The sequence below is a fragment of the Tasmannia lanceolata genome, unplaced genomic scaffold (assembly GCF_043159265.1).
Source record: "Tasmannia lanceolata isolate RefF3 unplaced genomic scaffold, GAP_Taslan_0.1 ptg000007l, whole genome shotgun sequence".
Classification (NCBI taxonomy): domain Eukaryota; kingdom Viridiplantae; phylum Streptophyta; class Magnoliopsida; order Canellales; family Winteraceae; genus Tasmannia; species Tasmannia lanceolata.
Window position 1 is genome coordinate 710509 of NW_027518684.1, and position 24991 is coordinate 735499.

The following is a 24991-nucleotide window of genomic DNA, read 5'->3' on the forward strand; positions in this document are numbered from 1 at the left end:
ATCATCCTATGGTCTGGACGGTACACTTCATTTTCAAAAATATAGGTGGGGCCTAAATTGGGCCTTAATGTTACTGTACGAACCACACCGTAGGATGATCCAAACCATGGACGGCTTGGATCATCCTATGTTGTGAACAGTACGCTTCAATTTGAGAAAATATCTGTGGGGCCTACGATTGGGCCTTAATGTTACTGCACGACCAACTCCATAGGATTATCCAAACCATGGACGGCTTGGATCGTCCTATGTTGTGGACGGGCCTTAATGTTACTTTACGACCAACTCCATAGAATGATCCAAACCATTCATTTGATGGGCCATAATGTAAATAGGTTGTGCCCCAAAAATCATTTCCATAGGATGATCACAACCCTACAATCTATAGAGGTTGCATAAGATGGAGTTTCTTTTTAGATCGGAGGGCTAGGATGATCTTATGGAAATGATATTTTGGGACGCAACCTATTTACGTTTATGGCCCATCAAATGGACGGTTTGGATTATCCTATGGTGTGGTATGGGGCGGGGCCTACTTTGTTCAAAGATGGGCCCACCATTCCACCAACGGTTTTGTTGGGCCCACCAACTGTTCCTGTTGTGTGTGTGAAGAGAGAGAGAGAGAGGTCAAATGGTGGGAAGTGACATATACGTTAAATCCTCACGTTTAACGTCAAGCGGGGGGCAGGGGAATATCAGCGCCCATAATATACGGGGCTGTTTCATTATTTGAGAGTTAGGAAATGATATCCGCACTCTTTATTTCATATATTTTTGTTTTAGTGAGGTGGTCAGCTCTGCCAAAACCCCTTTACTATGGGATGTCAAGGGGTCATCATAGTATCCTTCGGATGGATGGATGTATGGATGGATACACCTCCTACCTATGCTCTTTCTTGGTCACGTTCCATTCAAAGTTCTTATCTAACATTCATCGGATCCTTCCTACATCTCCGTCACGGTCTATTTCAACAGCAACAACGCAGAGAGGGCGTAGGGACATAGGGTCAAGAGAAAAGGGTGACCCCTACCGGTTTATTAGATAAAGAGAAACCTTCTCCATTCATTTATCAAAACCAAATGCCAAAATTGGATGGAATTGGAATAAGAAGCCACCTCCAGCATTTGACTCGCATGCCATTCACCCACCAACTAGTTGGATGGTGGTAATTGTTAGTTTAGTTATTTCAATTCTAATTATACTGCTTAAGTGGCCTGGATTTGAGGAACAAATCATACAGCCGATCTTAAAACTACCACTCAACCTCATCTCCCATGACAAGAAACAATTGACCCCCTTATCAGAATCACAGATGTATCTTTAAATGGCATCAAGCTTGGGGGGAAAAACAGGTTGAAATAAAGTAACGTTTTGAGTATTAGCAATTTCGCTTTCGGTCCGAACGAAATTGAAAACCATGGAACTTAGGACGTAGGAGTAGATGACCTGCTTGCTAGGCAGTCTTAGAGTGCATTTGGATGTAGACCCAAATTGCAATTTATGTTGTATATCCAAATTCACCATTACCATTTGATCTTGCATGATTCCTTATAAAGAATAATTAGTTTAGATCCACAATTCTGTAGAAATGGGTCTAAGCCTTTTTGCAGGATGGAGGATTTTGGATCTTCTTTTAACTTCCCATGGTTGCATCAGGACACAGGCATTTTCTACTAGTTTTGCATGCTCCTCCCAACAGTTCCACTGAGTAATGGCCCTTGGTGAGAGATCCCATAAAATCTTTTTCCAGCTCCTTTGCATCTTCCTCCAACACTGATGCATTGATAATTCTATAGATTTAGTTTATGAAGAACATTGCGAATTGGAATGATACTGTTTGTATATGTAACTGAAGCTATTGCAATCTATATATTCGCTATATCAAGAGCAACCCTGTTCCAGTGTTTTGACAAGCTGAATCCGTTGAGTTTGATGACCCACATTTCTGGCTTCAAAAGCTCTCAGTCTGAGAAGATTAAGATCATTGTCTCACCCATGTTTACCCTGTCAAATATACAAGTCCGCCAGTGGTTGAGCATTTCATCACTCTTGAGTCTTGAGCTATGTCAAATACATGCTGTGTTGGTTTTTCCTTTTTCGATATGGTAGTTGGTTATTGTTACTGATTGACAAAATTATCGCCATATGAAATTTCTTATGAACATATTTCAATTAAAACACAATCCAATGGCGAAGAGAAAAATAATCTCATCATTTCAGAAATGATTAAGCACCATTGCGTGCAAGATTACATAGAGGAAGCAATCTAATTTACCTGGATAGCACTCCACATTTATATCTCTTCAGCTGGAGGGATGTCTCCTAAATCTAGTCCATCAACAGGTAAGTCTGGCGTAAGAGGCCCTAAGATCCCCTCAGAGCTGAGAGTTAATCCACTCTGTGGAACACAAAAAAAATGAAAATGAGGCTAACAGCCTAAAAATGGCATCCAAGTTAAGATCGGTACAATAAGCTCAGACCCAAAATAAGATCAGACCCAAGATATAAAACATTAATGCTAAACAGCTATAAGAACTCAAGCAACTCAAAGCTTCAATATTCAGATTAAAAATTCTAAGATATTTCTAAAGATGACACTAAATGCAAGCAACATGCTGCTAAATTGACTTGCTTAAGATTAGACAGTTGATATTAACATGGGTATATATGTAGGAAAATGGCATCCACACACCATATTTTATGAAGGCAACCCTCTCTTTTTTTACATTTTAATGGTCAGCTGTCAGAGGCAGTTGCAAATCCCAAAAGGCTACCAACAGCGAATCAAAGAAGTTTTTATTATGAAGTGAGGAATGACATTATAAAAACAATTAAGTGTGGATATCATTTACCTGTATATAAGCAAACAATATTGATGTTTCCATGAATATCTTTGATGATTAAATTCATTTAATAAATAAATGATCCAAAGGCATGTCAATGCTTCTAGCTAATACTAGTTTGTGCAAAATGCGTGATTATGGCCTTAACAGAAAGAAAAAAGAAAAAAAAAATGCATGAATTCTCTGTTTGCCTAAAGAGTGCTGACTGCACAAGAACAGACAGAGCATCCATGGGCTTCTTTTTTTTGTTTGCTTAAGGAGTGCTGATTTTTTAACTTGGCGTAAACAGAAAAAAGAGAAAAAATCCATGGGCTTCTTCAATGGAAAGGCATAACTATAAGCTTAATAATGAATAAATACCTCGGGCTGAAACCTCAGCATGTCAGCACGGGCCATTGCTTCTGCTTGAGCTATTCTCTGCCTGAATGTCTGTGCCATCTCATCCGCCTGTAATAACACGATCAGGAAATAATATATTTAGATTTCTGGTTTGGCAAATCCCAATGGGGGAGAACAGACTCCGCTACAAGAATTACCTTCTCAAAAACAAGCTTTGGATTGCGAATCATATCACCAGGTGTTGGCTCTAGCTTTTTCGTGGAGAGACTCACTCGTCCTCTCTCACGGTCATGGCTCAGTATCATCACCTTTTCAATGAGAAGGCTCCATTTATTAGATATCAGAAATGAATGTCCTGAATTTTTTACGGGTAAAACAATTGAAACTTATACCTTGAGAATGTCACCAGGCTGTAGGACAGTCCCTATGTCCGAAACACGGTCATGACTGATCTGACTAACATGGAGAAGGCCGTTAATTCCACCAATGTCAATAAAGGCACCATATGGTTTCAGACTCTGAACGGTTCCAGTGACGACCGACCCAATTCCAAGCTGAGCCTGACTGTCAGCCACGGCCTTCCGGTTACTGAGAATAAGCCTGGACTGGTCTTCATCGACCTCAACAAATTTCAGTGGTAGCTCCTTATCAAGGAGGTCTTCCGCAGCTGATTTCTGGTAGGCATATAGAGAAATCCAGTTATCACTGAACAAATAAATTATATTTAGGTGTTGATTAAATTGCCTTTTATGGGATTTGCCAGGCAATTTTATGCAGTACATTAATTTGACGTGTTTATAACACCCATAATAGAAACAAGACATGCAAAAGCCAAGTTGAGGAACCAACTGTTGATATCTGTGAAAATGGAATAAATCCACGAAGGCCCTCCACAACAGCCACCACTCCTCCTTTGTTCGCCCCAACAATCTGTACATTTGCTCAAACTTTTTAGAATATTGAAGAATTTCATCGTGTGATAAATAAGAAGTGCGGCGAGAAATGTAAGATCACCAGATACGGTGTTTAGAATTTAGAACATATATACTATGTATAGTACAACAAATACAGAAATGTTATTGCACTAGAAACAAAAATTAGTAGTGGAAGATAACACACAGAGAGTAGATTGTCGGTTGTCGCTCATGTCAATGTTACAAAGTGTCGTGTACGCTGTGTAAGATGGACAGTTTAAAAGTAGGGTCCTTAATGTGTCAGCAAATGAGGACAACTGAAACATGGCGAGGTTTTAACACTTATGAAGTGGCCCTTTCAGGATCTATAGAGAACTTTTAGTTTTCGTGAATTTGTTCTAGTTTAATACATTTAATTTTCACTTCTTTTTTTTTTTGTCACCATAAAAAAAAACTTTTTCTATTTTTTGTTAAAATTCTGCTTGAACACTTCAATAACTTTCTTTCAAGTTTTGCTACAAATATGTCAATGTGTTTGGATTCCAGATCCTGCCTTACAGATCAAAACATGGCTCTCATTGTCCAGGAAACACTATTAACATGCATCTTGGTACCATGGATTTAAATTTCGGTTTCGCCGAAACCGAATTTATTTATTTTTCATATTTCGGTCATTTAAGCCGAAATTTTTACAATTACGGTCAAAATGACCAAATCTCGGCCGAAATCCAAACCGAAATTCAAAATTTTCAGATTTCGGAGAAATCGGAAATTTCAGGTCCCAACTGAAATCCAAAATTTCAGACCGAAAGTTAAAACCATAGTTGGTACAAATGTCCAGCATAATCTATAAAAATTGCTTTTCAAAGTCACGCATGTCTAAAGTCTCTAATAATGGTTTGGTTTTCCCCAAGTGTTCGTGCTACATATTGAATGATGGTGTTTTATACATGTACAGAAGAGAAGTCTGCTACTACTTCGACTCCTACTACTGAGTAGTACTAACTAATACGAACTACCAACTTGTATGCACTATAATACTTGAAATAAAGGCTGTTTCTTTTGAATTTTCTCTATAGCATTATTTAAAATAAAGTAAGGTATTTACAATCAGGACATAAGCAGCTTATATAAATTGAGAAACCTCAATGTGTAACTTCCCAGTTTCCATGATAGATTCAGTTATATCCTTGGATCTAGCCACATTGATTTACAAATGTTTTGTATTATTCTGAGACAAACTGTTTGGCTAATCTTATTTTGAGTACAAAATGAATCCTGACAAAGAAAATAGAATTACTATATAAAATATTGACTGCCAAACCCAAAAAGATCTTGATGATGACCAGCCAATTGGACTTTATTCTAAGTAAGAACCTTGAGGTTGCAGTTTGATTGCAAGCTTATCTACTCGAACATAAGAGAAAAAAAAAGGAGACGACTTAAACCAGATAAAATCTGATAAGATAAAGGGAACTAGAATCAGTCATATCAACACAAATGAATCGGATATAAAAATTAAGATATTAAAGAGATGGGTAGAATAAGAGATCAACACGAGTTGGAATCACATATGGTCTGCAGGACATGCATAGTAAACAAATGTCAGTTAAGCCAAATATAAATGAAATTATGTAAGACAAAGTGCCAAGATTTATAATTTAAAACCCTCAGATTCCATAGCCAGAGCGTGTTAACTGAGACACATGCTACTTGAACCTGTGAACAGATTAATCAAATTTAGCCAATTAAGGAAGGAATTAGTCTCAAACCTCTCACATTTTGCGAACAGATTAATCAAATTTAGTCAACTAAAGAAGGAATTAGTCTCAAACTTCTCACATTTTGCCAATCATAAACATTACATCCCTGCTCAATGCAATGCTGATGAAAACACTAAGGTATATTATGTAGTCATGTCCAAATGCTCAAGTGATAGTGACTCGTGAAAATGTCATTTAGATAATAGGCTAATATCAATCGTAAGCAGGTAAGGCTCAAACAGGTACTTTTGAAATTTGACGGCTACATGTAAGTTGTTAAGCATTATTTCTGTAATTGGAATTGAAAAACTACAAGAATGTGATCAGTGTGGGGAGGTAAATAAATCAATCACCCAACTAGCAAACAAACAGGCATTTTGCAATGGATGATACCCAAATTTGGTAGCAAGAAATGCTGAGGGAGAACAATACAAATCAATAAATGATTCAATGTTTAACAAGGAGCCAAGAAACCAAAACTAGCAGGATTAATGTGTGATAACCTACCTTACCCTTGACGACTACATCCTCCCCCTGAAGCTGTCTACACCTCTCCCACGCAAGGTCATATTGAATTGACCGTAGGCTCAAAATCAAGCTATCATCATAATCATTCTCACCAATAACTACAAACTCTTCTTGTAAACCTGGAAATATGCCTGCCTCTTTTACATTCTTAATTCTGTGGATACATGCTTCTTGGACAGGTAAGTATGCTGATGATTTTGCCGTAATATCAATAAGTGCTCCATTGTTTTCTATGCAGAAAACTGTTCCTTTGACCTGAACCAAAATTATATATTAAACCACTCTACCCAGAAATTATACAAGACATCCAAGGAAAAATATACAGATTCATATGGTCCGTGGGGAGAAAAGCGTGTGGCAGCATCAATTACGTCATGGAAATTGCAGCTGTGAATTGTGTGGAGGTAAGGCATGTGATCTACATCCATCTCAGTACATGCTCTTTTTAATAAATTATTCTCGATTCAAGAAAAACAAAAGCATGTGACTTACATCGCTTAAAATTAACAATGGTTAAAATTAATAAATTATTCTCATGCCACAGCTTATTCTGGTAAGAACAGTACTCTATATGTTGGCCATTGAATTAGAACAACTGCAAATGTTGTGTGGCTGGCATGCAAACTCAATTACACCACAGAACATGCAATCACCAGAAAAAAGAGTTTTGAATTAAAATTTTGTGGTTTTACTGTACATGAGATCCTTCTTTTTCTCAGCCTACCAATCTCCACCTACTAAAAGGAAAAGATTTTAAAAGGGTGACTGAAGAGACAGAATAGCTAACAAGCAACTCCTATGCCAGGGAAGGTATGCATGCAGATTTTGCATTAAACATGGAAATGCTTAGTCAACAAAAAAAAATTAGCAATAATAAAAAAAAACAACTGGTGAGTTGGGCATTGAAACACAAAGGTTTCAAAATGAAACCCTGTTAGGGTACTTAGGGATACAGCAGCATATGGAGTGTGACAATGATAGCGGGACACTTCAAGGAAATGCCTCATAGTTAACCAGTAAATGACACAAAGCTTACCAAGACCTTAACAAATTGCTTCCTCTATAAAGACTTCGTGGCCAACAGGAAATACTTGAGTTATCAATTCCAAGTCCACTATGCACGACAAGTTTGTAAGGAAATCCTAGACTAATCCATGCAAACAATGGCTGACATGAACTGATAAACATAACCATTTTTTAAATACTCTGACCATAGGAAAAAAAGAAAAGAACAGAAAGGAAGAACCAAGATAAATCACACCAGATTTCAATTGAAATGACAAAACAAGTAAACCATCCTCTCAAGTCTAAACACCTAATTAAGTTGTTAAGGGACACAGCAAATCAAAGACCAACACCAAACAATGATCGGCAAGCAAATCCACCACCAGTTTAGATAGTTGCTTTCTCATCTAAAGAACAGAAGCGAGGAATTTGGATTGATGAATCAGCCCAATATAGTGAGAATTAGTCATTCAACTCCCTGGTTTGTATCATTTTATTACATGCCTAGATGGGTCCCACTCAAGGTGGGATAAATTAGTTTAGAGTTTTGTATCTTGTGGAGTTTGCTCTGTAGTGTTTGGTATGAGTAGGAGTCTCAGAGATAAGTGTTACGGTGCCTAGATTTGGCTTGGGTAGTAGTTTTTGATGAAGTTATCAAGTGGCTGCCAAGTGGGTTTCTCATTTGGCATAAATAACATGTAAGTAGCCTTTTTTCAAATGAATGAAGAAATTTATCTGTTATTGTATCTTTGCACACAAAGGAGGAACGAACCTTTCCTCGAATTGGGTCAAAAGGCTAATCTTTCCTATAAGAAGATCAATCACGTTATGAACTGTTTTGGGTTCGTAACAATTGGTAGTAGGGGTGTTCATTATTCAGTTATAACCGAATAACCGAACCGAACCGAATTGGTTTGATTTTTTCCCTTTTCGGTTCGGTTTCGGTTTTTTTTTTTGGAAATTCGGTTATTTCAGTTCGGGTTCAGTTATCTCCAAAAAAAATCGGCTCACCAAATAACCGAAATTATGGATAAAAACCATTATTTTTCCAAAAAAAAAGTGCTATATGGGCACTCTGTAGGATGATCAAAACCGTCAATTTGATTGATCACAACTTAATTAGGTTGTGCTCAACAAATCATTTCGATAGGATAATCCTAGCCCTCCAATCCAAACCAAGATTCTGCTTTTTTCCCTCTTTTTCTCCCACTATTCGGTTATAACCGAATAACCAAATTTTTAATCGGTTCGGTTTTTAAAAATTTCGGTTCGGTTTCGGAGATCGAAATTTGATAACCGAAATTATTTCGGTTATCAAATTTCGGTCTATTCGGTTCAGTTATAACAGAATGAACACCCCTAGGTATCAGAGCAGCACAATCTCGGATAGAAGCAAATCGGGATCATTGGGAGAAGCCAACGAGAGAGATCAAAAGGTATCTAGCTTATATGAATGCCAAGTTCAACAAGATAGCATTGTCGCTTAGAACAAAGTTAGAAGAACCTCCATTTATGAAGAAGTGAAGTGGAGAGTTCGGCGAGAGCACCATCAAGAAGGCTTGCACAACGAAAAAGAAAAGACGAAATAGAAAAAGTGGAGAAAAGAAGAGAGAGAGAAAGCAAATAGAAGAAAAGAAAAGAAAACAGAAAATATAGGAATTGACGGTTTTAAGCTTTCTCAATTTTGACAAGGTTGTCTCTAGAAAATCTGTTATTCATCTCAAATTGTCCAACGTGATCAAGAAGATCCTCACCCACAACCGTCTGCTTGTCTAAATCTCAATCATTCCAAATAAAGCATAGCAAAGCAGCTTTGATGAATTGATGAACAACAAAATGACATCAGCTTGAAAATGGAGCTGCCTCAACCCTTGATGACGGCATGCGAAATGGCGACTAATTGTAAGAAAAGGATAATGGCGACTAAGTGATAAAAAATAAATGAAGTGAGAGGGAAAAAGAAATGAAGTCGGAGGGAAAAAGAAAAAGAAAAGACGGAAGAGGGAAGAATTTTGGAAAGTTTTGCACAAGAACATCACCTCAAGTTGGAGTCAAAAGGATTTTGGGATCACTGCTTGGGGGCATATGAATTGGGGTGTCCATTGTGACATTGAGAAATATCTTAACCAAGATAAAGACTCTATGAACTCCTTAACAATTGGACAAAGCTTAATCTCCAACCTTGTGGACGTGGTTGATTTCAAAGGGGATGGAATGTTTTTTTTATGACATAGGGTATCCCCACCCCATTTTTATTTTCTTTTTCTTTTTCTCTATTTTTTTTTTTTTTTTTTTTTTTTTTGGGGGGGGGGGGGGGGGGGGGGTCGTAAACAACGCGCATCGGTTTTACTATAGGGGGATTTGAACTCTCGTCACTGGGGATCATACTCATGACTTTAAGCCAAAGAGCCACAAAGGGGGTGGAATGTTACGTGCCTAGATGGGTCCTCAGGGTGGAATAAATTAGTTTAAATTTTTGTATCATGTGGAGTTTGCGCTATAGTGTTTGGTATGAGTAGGAGTCTCAGAGATAAGGATTACAGCATCTAGATTGGGTTGGGCAGGAACTTTAGATAAAGTGGTCTACAAGTGGATGCCAAGTGGGTTTTTTATTTGGTATAAATAACATGTAAGTAGTCTTTTTTCAAATGAATGAACAAAATTTATCCCGATAGTTATGTCTTTACACATAAAGGAGGACTGAGCCTTCCCTCGAAGTGGGTCAAGAGGCTGATCTTCCCTCTAAGAAGATCAATCACATTGAGAACCGATTTCAATTCGTGACACATTTTCTTTGCTTCTAGATCAAAATTTGAAAACAATAACTAAAAGTTTGGAAATGGGTAAATGAATTGACTCAATTCAGCAACAATTTCTCACTGAAACATATAGCCATAACGATCTATATCCTTCTCCTTATTTCTCTCAATTGAAGAAGAAAAATTCAGGCATATGAGTCGACAAATCAGTCCAATTCAACAACAAATACTCAACCCAGCTCAAACACAAGAACCAATTTATACAATTTTGCTGTTTTTGTTTTTTTGGATTGGTCACAATTTTGTTATTTTTTCATCATTGGGAGAAAAGATATCCATAACAAAAGCTCCAAGTCAAGGATAAGAAAGTGTTGCACAAACTTGTTTGGCCCTTTTCCGTGGGTTACCAGTGGCTATTTGTTGTTTTTGCTTTAAGTAGTTGCCGGTAAAAAGATTTCTAGCTGTAGGTTCTTGCAGCAACAAGTAGTATCAGAACATCCGAGTTCCGAACACAATGTGTTTGTGAAATTGCTTGAGAGAGGCAAAGTTTGAAAAAATGGTAAGTCGTCGGATTTAAGGTTGAGAAGTTTAATAGGAAAATGAATTTTGAGTTGTAGAAATTGAAAATAGAAGGGAAAGGTGTAACCTTGGTGCCAATTTCGGAATCGAAGTCGTACTTATCGAGGGCGGCGTGGAAATCTTCAACGGTGAAAGAAATTCCTTCCATGGGGGCCGTTCTGCATCGCTCGTAGGCTTCTTCGAAGATTTCCTTGAGCTTTTGACGCTCTCTCGTTTGGGCATTGGAGATTGCCAGTGCAGAGATTATGGGAGAGAAGGACACCTTTTGGGGCTTAGCAGAGGTGGGCTTTGAGAGAGGTGAATAAGATGATAGAGGTGGGCATTTTAGGCCTGCGAACTGATGTGCTAAAGTCCCCATTTTCAGAGATAAAAAACTTATCCAAACAAGACTCTCCGAGAGAGGGAGAGGTGGATACAAGCCTCTGTTTTGTTCATTTGGTGGATTTTCTTTTTTACTAATTTTGGGTGAGATAAGGTTTGAGAGGGTGCGTAGTGGATGCAAGAATTGTGATATCCAGACCATTCATCTACCTCACTCCCACTGTAGACCATGGTCCAATAAGATCAAAGTAGATGGGAAATACTCACCATTAGATCAAATAGACATTTGGATCACGGCCGTTGGTTCATCAAGATGCAACTCTTGCTAGTCATATCTCACAACTCACTACGGAGGAATGGTGTCATGATATAGCACTAGAATGAGGAATGTCCACTAAGGTATAGTGGGTTCTGCTTTTGATTCATTTGATATGTTTTGCTATGAGGGGTTGATCTCTGCTGTTATCTGACTGACCATAAGGAGATCTTTTCCATCATAGATCAGGTCATCTGAGAGAGGAGGTACAAGATCTAGCCCAGATCGATCAACAGTCATGGCTGATTGAGTTGAGTTTTTAATCCCTTTTGTATTCTAGTGTTTGCATGGTTAGATTAATATAATTTTAATAGATCTAGGTTTACATAATCTCCGTAGTGCTCCGCTTCACCTTAAACTTAGCTAAAACATCTATTCAGGGCAGGGATGGAGACAACTATTTGTTATTTTCAGCTTTGAGTGATCATAAAGATGTAACTAGGAATATGCATGTAATGATAATGATGACTGTTGCGGTCAAAATTGGTGATCTGCTAATGTCGCTTCAGAAGAGCTGATGTGGAGGCAAGGTAGCTATGATGTGCTGTACTCTGCACAAAGTAACTGACGGTCAGATGGCCAACTCCGAGTGGTTTCTCTGGGAAGGCCCACCGATGCTTAAGTCAGTGACTGCAACAGATGATGTAATGCTGATGTAAATACTATGAATAGTAATGGAGGCTTGGGTATGGGTTTACCGTTTTACCCCTGTGGACAGGTGCCAGCCTCTGATTGGGTTAAACTTTGTCTCTTCCCTGTGCCTTTAGACAGGTGTTGGCCTGTAGTTGGGTAGGATTTGCACTGAGACTTCCCTTCTTGTTTTTCCATCTTGTTTATTTCACTTTTAATCTTCTCCATGAAGATAACCAGACTATTCCCTACACCAAAGTCAAAAGAGACCACCTCCAAGCGTCTTTTTCAAAAAAAAAACAGAAATTAACACCATAAAAGTTGTGAATCAATCGTAAATAATGAATTAGATTATATATGAGTAGATACTAATTCAGATTATGTAGGTTCAGTACACATTAGACTTTACAGAATACCTGAAGATGAGTTTAAAAGCACTTAGTTTCCAAGATTTAATTAGAATTTGACAAAGAAAATGAACCTAATGGAAAGATTAATGAGAAACAAAAAAGAAAAATAAGTAGAGAGAAGGAGAAAATAAATTTTGAAGGGAGGGACACCGGTCCACTTGATTTTATTTTATTTTATTTTTTGAAAACCCAAGAAAACAAAGTTCCAAAAAATAAAATGTAGACTTTGAAAGAATAAATATTTTTTGTTAACATAGATCTATCTATTACTACATAGCAGAATGGAAAATGGTGTACATTTAACATGTGCGTTCACCAACAACTCTTAATTTCCAGTCGACCCAACTACAATTCCAAAATGCAAATTCCATAAGCTATTAAATACCTTATAAATACCGATTAATTTATAGCAATAGGAAACTTTGGGAAATATAAATTTCCTTTTAACTATTATATACCTTATAAATGTAAAATTCTTTATAATTGTTAAATGTTCATTACATGTAAATTCCTTTTTTACCATTTAAATAATTTACAAGTGTAAATTTCTTTACAGCTTTAAATACCTTAAATTAAAGGATTTGTCTCTATAAAAATTTAGTCACAGGGCATGTACTTTTTGCATGAATTTTCTGCACAGCAAATCATTTTGTTGTAACCTATCAAACAAATATTTATCGACTGATCTATTGGGTCATTTGATCTGTAATAGTCAATATAAATACAGTCGATGCTATAATAATTAATATTACTAGTGACCGCATTTTATTTCAGTTCTTGGAGACTATTAATCATCAGATAGGTCTCATCGATCACTCCTATCCGTTGTCCCTAGCCATGCTGGACTTCGTCAACTCTTCTCCTTAATTTACTCACGTTTCTTGTGCACCATGTTTCATACATATATGTCTGTCAATAGGAAAACTCGGTGACCTCTCATTGTTATTGCCACTGTCCCTGCATGTATCAGCCATAGATGCCACTGTCCCTGTCATGCTAGAGTTCATGAATATCATGATCACTAATGTAGATTCCAACAACGAGATTGATGAACGTTTCATGTGTACGAACATAAAGTATGTACTTACATATCACATGTACTTACGTCAGTTCCTAAGGTACTCTCTTATATCTTATATCACCACTTTTGTATTAAGTATTAGAAATAGAAGAGTATAAATTATGGGAAGTGATATATCCGCCCATTTTGATCACCGGGAACACCCCATATCAGTGTTTGTGGCAATCAGGGGCATTGAATTTTTCTGACATAAGTACAATAGCCCCTCTTTAGTCATTATACACTGACAGGGGGTGTTCCTTGAAATACCCCAAAATGTAACGTTTGGAGGGGGTATTTTTGTCCCAAAAATTATAATTAAACTTTAATTAGTTTTTTTTTTAAAGAGGGATAAACTAGTTTCCTAATTAGAATAGGTTAGGGTTTCTAAAAGACAACCTTAGTGCTCTTAAAAAAACAAGAATCTATTAAAAAAAAAAAAACAGACTTACGCCATAGATTTCAGAATTTTAACCCTAAAGAGAGAAAGAGAACGTGTGGGACTCTTGGAGGAAGAAGAGCGTAACGAATTCTTGAGGAAATCACCAACAAAGGTATGCAAAACTTAATTTTATAATTAATTCTATTCTCCACCGAGATTCAAGATCTCTTGAAGAGAAGATTAAAAGTTTAATCTAGGGTTGTTGGATTTGAAAATAACAACCATAGATTCGAGGTGAAAATTCTGTGTTCCTCGAGTAAATAATCATTGATTAGGATTGAGGAAAATTGGTTTTTCCAGAAGATCTTCGCGACTTTCCGCGTTTCATGCCCTAATCGATTGAGGAAATCAAAAAGGAATTTATTAAGATATTTTAATATGCTTAAAGAAAGGAGAAAAAAGGGTTTTTACGTAGAAAATCAAAGGAAACTAGTGTTCTTACGCGAATTGGGAAAACCTAAATCGCGAGTCTTGGACGCCCAAACACACTATTTTTGGGTCGATTTTTGGAATGTTTTCCAATAAGTTTTGGATGACACAGATTTGTTCCGTGAGACCTTGATATTAATCCAAAGTGTTAATTAAGGATTAATGTGAATTGTAGGTGATACTACCCACTGATTTAAAGATCTTGTTCATGGAAAACGATTCACACGAGTACCACATGTGAGTAGACTTGTTCTACCACAGTTATTATATATGTTGAATATGATTATTTATGCAAGTTTATGCATGTTTCTGATTGATACTGACTGTGTTAGTGTACACGAGAGTCAATATTTATAGTGTGGTATTGACTCCTAATTCAGATCTACCATATGCACGTATGTGCCAGTTGGATTTTATAGTCACAGTTTTTGCATCGGGATATTGTGTAGTCCAAGTGAGGATGCAACAGTTAACGTCTATTGAGACGAAGTTGTTTGCATGATTACTAGTGCATGAGACTTTTTCTAGGCCGTCGAAGGAAAGTCACGGATCAAGCCGCAGTATTACCTTTCGCAGTATTTTCAAGGGTGAAATCCTGTACGAAATCGTTGGAATTCGGCTTTCTACAAGTTAGTAGGCAGGTTCCATTGACTACGTAATCTAGCAGTACCAGTCTCACTACACTAGGCGTCAGGCACAGTTAAAAGATACAGTTACAGATACAGTTATGCATGGTTATGCCAGCTATACAGTTTTGCTAGCTAGATTGTTATACCAATTACAGAATTACATACATTGCCAATTACTCTGTTTTTATTAATTAGTATTATGTTATTAGTGTAGACATGTTTATTTCACTGGGCATTAGCTATTTCCACGCATTGTATGTTACATGTGGAGAACAGTAGATGCTTGATTTCGTGGGCTTGGTGGTGAGCAAGGGCGACAGTTTAGGATTTATTATTTTCAGTTATTGAAACAGTAGCTTTAGTTGGAATGAACAATTAGTTATTTAATTTGGTTTAAATTGATGTAGTCCGTCGGACAAAGATATTTAGTTTCCGCATTGACTACTCTGACAGATAATTAATTAGTTAATTTTAGTAGCTCTGTTTATTTCATGGTTCTAGTATGAATGCATTGCATATTCGTAGTTAATGAATATGTGGCGCTGTTGTGTGCCTAGACCGAAAACTCGGTTTGGGGCGTGACATTCCTGGTGATCAAAAGGGGCGGATATATCATTTCCCTAAATTAGGTATCTACAAAGGCCAAAATTGAGATATTTGCCGAAATGAAAACTATGGCTTATGAGCCCCAGATCAAATGAATAAGAAGTATTCGCTAGAGGTCCCAATATAAGGTAGGAACGTGTTCCGTGAAAATTAGGGTGGGTCAACTTCATCTTTAAGTAATTAAAGAAATATTCACATCTACTACTTGTAGTCTTCATAGACGGTCAAGGCAATGTAGTAATTTAATTTAGTCGGTGGAGAGGCAAAATTTCAGGATTGGGTTGGAATAAATGTCATAGAGTTGGCAAATGAAAGAAGAAGATGACTGTTCAAGAAAAGGGATGGTGGCCGGCCCTTTTTCATATCCATACGGGTGGGTCCCACCGCAAATCTCAAACAGGATCGAGGTCTATCCCACTGTTCCTTCGAGGAAAGTGTGGGGCGTGCCACGTGGCATCAGACTTGGAAGACAGGACCCATTTCTTAAAGAGACAAACGCTCAAAACTATGACACGTGCATAACACGACAAATAAAATGGTTCAAACAGTCACGGAATCTGGCTTCTAATAAAATGACGTAAATACCCCTCCTCTGGGGGAGTGCCAATATCATTTCAGCTGGGCATAATCCATTAAATAAATTTGATAAATGAAATGTACAAAGATGATTTTTTAACCCCCGGCGTAGTATTATGCACCTCCTTTGTAACCTGATTTGGCATAAAAAAACGTTAAAGTTTTCCACAGTTCACTTTACAAAGGGGCGCATAATCCTAAAGGGGGTGAAAAAATCATCACCCCGAAATGAATTATAATTAGTGTTGTACAAATGGAGCCCACAACACATGATGTTAGTTGTTAGAGTTCTTTGTGGTGGGCCCTATTGTATTGTCATGACTCATCGGACACGTGTAAAAAATATTCAGGAGTTAGATACGGAAAGAAATAGGGACAAAAAAAGAAAAAGAAATGGGAAGTTCAAAAGCAAATTTGGTAATGGGAATTGGGGAGGAGGGAAGAAGAAAAGGGAATACTTTCGAAGATTAAAAAAATGAAGTGCCAAACCAACTCGGAACAAAATCAAATTTGAAAGGAAAATGATATGAGACCTACTATAGTACCACCTAGCACCGACCCGCAGTTAGAAGAAGATGCCATGGGTTAAAAAAAAATGTATTGATTTTCCTAAACTTAAGGGAAATCTCACGTCACTTATGATGGTGTGGCGTAGGGGTGTAAACGAGCCGAGCCGAGCCGAGCCGAGCCTGGCTCGTTAAGCTAAAATGTTAGGCTCGGCTTGGGCTCGGGCTCGAACCAGGCTCGGCTCGGCTCGGCTCGGCCAGGCTCGGCTAGGCTCGCGAGCCGCTCGCTAGCCTTATCGAGCTTGGCTGGTTGGCTATTTTAAAAAGAAAAAGATGTCTCGCAAAGGCCGCTAGCAAAAAGAAAAAAGTGGTTGGGTTATTTTAAAAAGAAAAAGGTGTCTCCGGAAAAGTTCGCTAGCAAAACGAAAAAGAAAAAAAGTAATCATTACTGAAAAAGTAAAATAGCTAAAGTTTTAAATGAAAAATTACGAATAAAAGTTGGCAAGTTATGACAATTAGGAAAAAAATACGAACAAAAGTTTGCAAGTTATTACAATTACTAAAAAAGTAGACAAAAGTCATGATTATGCGCTGTCACAGATGTTTCCTACTGTTTCCTACTACTGTTTACTACTACTGTATTATATTTATTACGGAAAAAAATTACTATATATTTTTATACGAGCCTTAACGAGCCGAGCCGAGCCGAGCCGAGCCTGGCCTAAATCGGGCTCGGCTCGTTAAGCTTAACGAGCCTGGCAAGCCGGCTCGGCTCGGCTCGTTAAGAATTCGAGCCGAGCTCGAGCCGAGCTTTTTTCGAGCCGAGCTCGAGCGAGCTTCCGAGCCCGAGCCAAAATTGACACCCCTAGTGTGGCGTGAATCAAGTCCCCTACTCTTGGTTTCCCTAGCATTACTCAAGTTGAAACTGCTCTTTTTCAAGCAAAAGAGCCACCTCATATCTTAATTTGTCTTATTAATTGAATTCATGTGAGGTGGCACTTCTTCTCCTGCTAAAATGTTTTGGGGAATTGCTTAGAAACTTCCAAAAAGAGAAAATGGAAAGAAAAGAAGACTGGGGAAGATTCATTTGACTACATTAAAAAGGATTATCTTCTATAGTAGAATGATGAAACAGTTGAAAAGAAAAGATGTACGAAGATACGAGTACATTAAAAAAGATTATCTTTCCACACAGCTAGGTCGGTAACAACTAACTACCGACGTATCTTCTATGGAAAAGCTAAGGTCACTTGCGACTGCAACCAAAATTATCACCTGCATCAATCTCTATCTTCAATAGGGCCCACTCTTTTACGAGTAAAGTGTCGATCTAGTGATTGGGTTCATTCAGGAGCGAATATTTTTCGAAAAAGAAGTGGGGCCCAGCTTGTTCAAACATCCTAACCATTCATTTGTCGGGCCTCTATGTAAATAGATTGGTCTCCAAATATAATCTCAATAAGATGATCCCGACCATCCAATCTGTAGATGATTTGCAAGGTACGACCTGTTTACGTCTGGGCCCAACAGCTGAATGGTTTAGATCTTAGAAAAATGTGGGGCCCGTTGTATTTTTAAAAAATATGTGCACCTTCACGTTTCTCTAATTAAATATTTGCCACTTGTAGATCTTTCTCAGACTTTAGTCGGCCTAATTGTTAATTATTATTTTTTGACGGTGGATTGCTATAGGAAATTGGAAATTTTTGGAAAGAACGTTTCGTGACTCAAACTATGGCCACGAAGATGGTCCCACGGTAATAATAAAGACAAAATAGGGGCTCTCTTTTCTTAGCCGAGCCACCCCCTTCTATTGTAAAAAAGTGGTCATAAATGCACTAAAATGGGTTGGCCAATGGAAGAAAATGGGCCGAAAATATGTTGTTGTATTTTGCCTTCTTTTGCCTCCGTTTGACAAGTGTAGAAGAGAGAGTGGAAGAAAGGAAAAAAGTGTTCCCCGAGGTGCTTCGAGGAAAATGTTGAAATGCCACGTGGCAATGGGATAGCCTCTAAAAGATAAGATGATGGGACACATGTCGGATGTTCAAAGGCTTATCCACCTCGTTTTCAGCACAAATATGAAATATGTTCAACGAAATTGATATTCGCATTCCCTTGTTATGATATTTGCACTACTCTTAATTGATATTTCCATATCCTGTCATTCTTCCCAACCTGTCGTTCTTTTTTTGGCAAGCTTATATTTTTTAAGGAAATACAATAGCTTGAAAAAAGTAAGGAAAATGAGGTGGAGACCTAGAGTAGGACCTAAAACGGGACCTGCAATGAAAATATGCCATGTGTTAAAAGAAAATTTTACTTTTTTATTATTTTCCTAAAGTTAAGGGATTGCTCACGTCACTAGTGATGTTGTGGCGTGAAATAATTTGTTCGGTCCGACTCTGGGTCTCCCTAGCATTACTCCAAAAGTAAATTTTGGGCATATTTGAATCTTACGGGATTCACGCAGAAAGTCACTTTTGCAATCATAGTATGTGAAATGCTAAAATGAAGGACGCCTTTGCAAAAAAGCACCTACAAGAACGCCCCCATTAATCATCTCACTAAAGCACAGAAAATAGATAAATGTGATTTGATGAGATGGTCCAATCGAGCGCCTTATAGCTGGAATTTTGAGAGGGCGCCCTTCAGTTTAGAGTTCTTACAATGGTAAAAGGCAATTTTTAGATACCACAAGGGAACATAAGGGATTGTGGAGGTGTATGAGAGATCAAGACCGTTGATCTTGTAGAACATCACGAGATGACTCACATGGTCTTTGCCCCTACATGAATGGATATCCCATGCATAGATAAAGGGATATGAAAAATCAACGGTTTATCTTGGACTGGAAGATCCTTAGATGAGTCTTGATGGATCAAGCGGCTAGGATCACCTCATCAGGTGTTCTCAACATCATCCATTCGAGTCAACCTATTTGAGTGCACAAACGAAGGGAGAAGTGGGGCCCAACATATGCCTTTAAGGAAGGAGTGTAAAAGTCAGTATTACTATTCATCATTCAGGACCCAGAAATCATCTAATCAATGGCCTTTTAAATGGACGTACGATAAGTAAACCGGAGAGGCCATCAAAGGAAATTTTACCATTTCACAAAAAAAGTAAATGAATTGGGAAATGAGATATTCGCTCCCTTTTCTTCCAATGGCCACCCTCTTACAGTGAGTAGACAGAAATACACTCGAGATCTTCTCTTTATCTTATAATGTATTCTTCTTAATTCTCCTCATTTAAAACTTAGCTGGATCTCTGCCGTCGGACCGGCTCACTAATATTTGTGACCAGGGTCCATGGCATGGTCCGATTAACCTTGACGGATACCATCTTATATGAAAAGACTTTTGCTAATCTCGGATTACTAACACTGAACCTTAGGGCCTGTTTGTTTTAGATTATGACAACCGATTGTGGAGTCCTCAGCTGATTATTGGACTCAAATTTAGTGCAATTAATTGGTTGGGGACTCCACAATCTAAAACAAAGAGGGCCTAAATAGTGCTTATACAAACCTCTTACAAGAACAAACAAGAAAATGGATGAAAAATAAAACTTAAAGAGAGACAATCCTAATCTAACAAAATTGACTAATTTAACTCAACCTCAGTCATCATCTACTTGGCTAATTCTGAAAATCAGGTTGGATTTCACCCACTGGCTTTTTCTCGAGCCAACCGGGTCAACTCAGCTAGTTCCCTAATAATGGTCACGGTCTATCAGGCAAGAATTCTCTTTACAAAGTTTTACATTATTTTTTGTCATTTTATTTAGAGCAATGATAGATGCAAGGGAGCCCTTGCATAAAGAGCCGTAAAAGAAAAGGGCCCGTGATTGGTTCCACGTCGTGTAACCGAATTTACTTTTTCAACTGATTTTAAACGGTTACACTCAATGATGTGGAACCAATCAAGAACCCTATTTTAGCTCTTTATGCAAGGGCTCCCTTGCATCTATCATTCATCTTTTATTTATATAACATTTGGTAATAACTTACTGTTGAATTTTTTGGGTGGTAGATGAGGCAAGTAGGTTAGACTAGGTAACCAAGATGGATGGATTACACAACTATGTTCGATTACGATATTCTCTATCCATACTTATCAATGTAACTTTCTATTTTTATCTCCGAATTTATGTTAGGGAAAACTACTAAAAACCCCCTAAATTAGAACATGAATCCCCCAAATTTTTTTTTTAAACTACCAATAAAATCATCACGTGCCTTAAGTAGCTTTTAACTTGTTTTCACTACCTATTTCACCCTTAATTATATTAAGCAAATCCCTCAAATCTCTACCTTCATTAACCCTTCCACTATATCCGTAGGAATCTCCTTTTTTTTTTTTTTTTTTCTCTCTTTCTCTCTCTAGAAATAAAAGGCTTTATGAAAGAAGGAATTTTAAAGAGGAAATGATCATAATCCCCTGATCTATAGAAGTTTACACAATGTACGATCCGTCTAGTTCGTTCTAGCCCGACAAATGAACGGTTTGGATCATCCGTGAGGCCCTGCCGCAACTGTACTCTCTGAAAAAATATTTCAGGAGATCTTTCCTTTTATGACCACACCGTATAAAATCTTTCCTTTTTCTATTATGGAAGGGACAGCGACTAGTTTGTGAAATTCATGTTCTCCTTTTGTCGAGTTACCTTTTGCCTTTTTTATATTCTTCTCTCTCTGGGTGCGGCTGAGATTAGCCCACCACGACTACACTCATATAGCCTTATCATCATCACCGTTGAGATCAATACTACTAAAAAAGCTTAGAAAAATCAAACCATATAAATTCTCTAACATTGAATAATATATTAAGGTCGTGTGGTTATCAGATCAGAGCTCAGACGATTCATATGGGCCCCAAACGTGATGGTAAGGAAAGAAGTACCAATAATCGTCTTTTTTTTTTCTTTCAAAAGATTCACGAGTAGGCGATGAATTGAATTACTCGCCGATCCCAAGTCCTTCTACCATCTTCTGTATGACTCGCTGTCCGGCCAGAACTTTCCCAAACACCCTCCTAATAAGTAATAACCGTTCGATCACCACTAAAATCCACGCGTCGTCAAAATACCAGAGATCAATCCCCTCCAAATTCACATCCCCGTCATTTAGCTTCATTTCACTGTCATTTGGCGCTTATTTAAGGCCACGAACCCTCCATCCTTCCAATTCACTACATTTCCAAAGAATTCCATTGCTTCATTTTTCTCCTCATTCGAAATCCCTTCTTACTTTTACAACTCAAATGGCTTTAGAAATCTTGAGCAGCAAAACCGACCTTCTGGAAAAACCGGTAAGCGGTTTCCCGAGAAAGGCTTACGTGACTTTCTTGGCTGGTAATGGTGACTATATAAAAGGAGCGGTGGGGCTTGCAAAAGGGCTGAGGAAAGTCAAAACCGCTTATCCGTTAGTGGTGGCGGTTTTGCCTGACGTGCCGGAGGAACACCGCCGGATTTTGAAATCTCAGGGCTGTATTGTCAGAGAGATAGAGCCCGTCTACCCGCCGGAAAACCACACTCAGTTTGCCATGGCCTATTACGTCATCAACTACTCTAAGCTTAGGATATGGGCTGTACGTATCAAAATCTATATGCATGCAGTGTTACAAGTCCTTTTATTTTGTTAGTAATTCCAGGGCCTTTAGTTCTATACAATATCACAATCTTTGGCGTAGAAGTTTCTGAATGATGAATCTTTTTTTAGAGATTCTATATTATGTGGGCGTTTGAAGTAGGGATTTTTTCAGGATGTACGTAGAAACCTGTATGAGTACCGTTCATTTGATCTACTTCGTAGGATCATATGAGAACCGTTCATTTGATAGTTGATCAAAACTGTATCATGTAAATCATCTATATAGAATGAATGATCTTAACCCCCTCAGATCTGTAATGGGACTGTACCTTATAGAAACCTCTAAGTATTGGTGGGCTGGGATCATCCTATAGAGATGATTTATGGGATAAATAGTTTTGGCCCATCAAATGAACGGTTTAGATCATCCTAAGAAGTGGGCCCCACTTTATTCTGAAAACTACTGCACTTAACGCGCACACGTCATATGAGATCTCCTTTTTTTCATGCAGTTTGATGAATCTCTGTCTCCATATTCTAGTCATTGGAGGGCATTTTAGTCATTTACAGCCTTTGATCGAGAAGTTTCTGATAGACTAGTCTTTTTTTAACTTTTCATGCAGTCTGAGGAATATGTGAATTGGGTCTTTTTAGTAATTAGAGGGCTTTTTAGTCATTTGATAGCTTCTGATAAACGAGCCCTTACTTTTCATGCAGTCTGAGGATTGAAGCATATTTTTTTTAGTAATTAGAGGGCATTTTAGTCATTTGACAGCTTCTGACAGACGAGTCTTATTTTTAATGCAGTTTGAAGAATACTCAAAAATGATATATTTAGACGCAGACATCCAAGTGTATGATAACATTGACTACCTCTTTGATTATCCGGACGGCCATTTTTATGCCGTGATGGATTGCTTTTGCGAGAAGACGTGGAGCCACACGCGTCAGTATCAGATTGGCTACTGCCAGCAGTGCCCTGATAAGGTGACGTGGCCTACCGAGATGGGCCCACCTCCCTCCCTCTACTTCAACGCAGGAATGTTCGTCTTTGAGCCTAGCGAAAAGACCTGCAATGCCCTCCTTCACACTCTCCAGATCACTCCACCCACGCCTTTTGCCGAGCAGGTATAATCTCCTCAACAGAGGGTAAAATCTTGTCGAGTAAAAGATAAGGGTAAGCATAAAAGTTAAGCTATAGGGTTTTGTTTAGAATGAAAAGAAAATGATATGGGTATTTTTAATTTTCGTTTTGCAGGACTTTTTGAACATGTTCTTTAAAGATATTTACAAGCCTATCCCTCTCATCTTCAACCTGGTTCTAGCAATGTTATGGCGTCACCCTGAGAACGTAGAGCTCGACAAGGTCAAAGTCGTGCACTACTGTGCTGCGGTGAGTTTGTTAATTAATTAATCTCTCATAAATATCTTTATGAAAAGGAAAGCCCATTAATTTAGGGATAAATGAGAATGAGAAAGCCACTTCTTCCAAAATTATGGGTGGAAATAACCCAAATAAACGATGTGAGGTAATAAGGTCGTCGTTATCTTGTCTGATGCTGAAAAATATCTTCTAGTAAAACCCCATTTTAAGGGGAAAAAGAATAAAAAAATAGAAAGAGAAGGCCACCTAAGAGCTAATAAAAATCCCATTAAATTTCAGGGTTAAAATGGTCATTTTATCAAATGGTGCTGATAATTACGAGATTACCATTGTGTGTAGGGCTCGAAGCCATGGAGGTACACGGGGAAGGAAGAGAACATGCAGAGAGAAGATATAAAGGTGTTGGTGAAAAAGTGGTGGGACGTGTACAACGATGAGTCGTTGGATTATAAACCAGCCAACGGTGGAGATTTGCCTGCGTTCCTAGCCGCCATGACCGAAGGTGGAGTCGTTAACTACATAACGGCCCCGTCTGCTGCTTGAGGACTCTGCTAAATCTCACGCGCGCGTCTATTTCTAACAGTAAATAATAGAGTATTTGAAAGTTGGGTCAGGGTACATATGGTTTGTTTGTGGAAAAAGGATTGATATATAAATGATAGTGTACCCTTTTCTTTCTTTTCCTTTGTTTCTTGTATGGGTTTTTGTGGAATATTTGCAAATAGCATTATAGTATTATAAGAAAAAGATTATTATGAAATAAAATAAATCAAATAAGACACATATTTTTTTGAAAAAGTGAGCCTATGTGGCTGCTCTCTCATGCAACAGCTGGCCCCCAAAATGCCTTCTGTGATGGTCCCTAACAAATCCTTTGATCCATATGTACAAGTATTTTTATGCAAAGTAGAGCTTAATGGGGTCCCCTTTCCACTTTATTCCGCAAGGGAGTATAGCATAATGAGGTCTCCTTTCCACTTTATTCCGCAAGGGCTCAAATGAGTCTAGACTTTCTCTAAATTTTTATATGATAAAAATAGAAGAGCTCAAAAATAGGGAAATGTTATCAGCACAACCATATTTTGGTATTTGAACAAATCCAGCTGTCTTTCTTGATGCCATTTCCCAAGAAATATATCGACGCAAAATATGGTAGTGCGTGCCTATATTCAATAGCATTCATTATGTCTTAAATAGGCACAACCATGTTCTGATAATAGGATAAATCATTTACTTCTTGAGAGAATTTATATGGCGGCTGACTGTGAAAGGGTGTCAAAACCTTGCTCCTTTGATTTTTGATCCAAGTGGGTAGTTAAAAAAGGTGATTTGACAAGGTTAAAAATCAAGGGCAGGGT

At 38.0% G+C, this 24991-nt stretch overlaps 2 protein-coding genes across 5 annotated transcripts; one reads left to right on the top strand and one right to left on the bottom strand.

The window, feature by feature from the left end:
• Positions 1-1524: 1524 nt before the first annotated feature.
• LOC143881328 (small ribosomal subunit protein bS1c-like) lies at positions 1525-11177 on the bottom strand. 4 transcript variants are annotated; one of them, XM_077384339.1, is made up of 8 exons: positions 10799-11177; positions 6368-6643; positions 4033-4113; positions 3576-3857; positions 3381-3491; positions 3205-3291; positions 2277-2399; positions 1525-1774 (listed from the first exon to the last, which is right to left on the bottom strand). In XM_077384339.1, the coding sequence occupies exons 1-7, from the start codon at positions 11087-11089 to the stop codon at positions 2295-2297; spliced, it is 1233 nt and encodes a 410-aa protein (XP_077240454.1). In that variant the 5' UTR covers positions 11090-11177; the 3' UTR covers positions 1525-1774; positions 2277-2294. The 4 variants fall into 4 exon arrangements, with proteins under 4 accessions (XP_077240454.1, XP_077240453.1, XP_077240456.1 ...); XM_077384338.1 differs by lacking the exon at positions 1525-1774 and adding an exon at positions 1838-2005; XM_077384341.1 differs by lacking the exon at positions 1525-1774 and adding an exon at positions 1838-2123.
• Positions 11178-21828: 10651 nt separating this feature from the next.
• Positions 21829-24431, top strand: LOC143881329 (galactinol synthase 1-like). Its single transcript, XM_077384342.1, has 4 exons — positions 21829-22247; positions 23057-23377; positions 23508-23642; positions 23973-24431. The coding sequence occupies exons 1-4, from the start codon at positions 21921-21923 to the stop codon at positions 24174-24176; spliced, it is 987 nt and encodes a 328-aa protein (XP_077240457.1). The 5' UTR covers positions 21829-21920; the 3' UTR covers positions 24177-24431.
• The last annotated feature ends 560 nt before the right edge of the window (positions 24432-24991 follow it).

Excerpts from the sequence above, each read along its gene's own strand:
- LOC143881328 (XM_077384339.1), bottom strand. The coding sequence starts at position 11,089 with ATGGGGACTTTAGCACATCAGTTCGCAGGCCTAAAATGCCCACCTCTA. Across the intron at positions 6,644-10,798 it reads ATTCCGAAATTGGCACCAAG|GTCAAAGGAACAGTTTTCTG; the intron begins GTTACACCTTTC and ends ATTTTGGTTCAG. Across the intron at positions 2,400-3,204 it reads TGCTGAGGTTTCAGCCCGAG|AGTGGATTAACTCTCAGCTC; the intron begins GTATTTATTCAT and ends TGTGTTCCACAG.
- LOC143881329 (XM_077384342.1), top strand. The coding sequence starts at position 21,921 with ATGGCTTTAGAAATCTTGAGCAGCAAAACCGACCTTCTGGAAAAACCG. Across the intron at positions 22,248-23,056 it reads CTAAGCTTAGGATATGGGCT|TTTGAAGAATACTCAAAAAT; the intron begins GTACGTATCAAA and ends TTTTTAATGCAG. Across the intron at positions 23,643-23,972 it reads TCGTGCACTACTGTGCTGCG|GGCTCGAAGCCATGGAGGTA; the intron begins GTGAGTTTGTTA and ends CATTGTGTGTAG.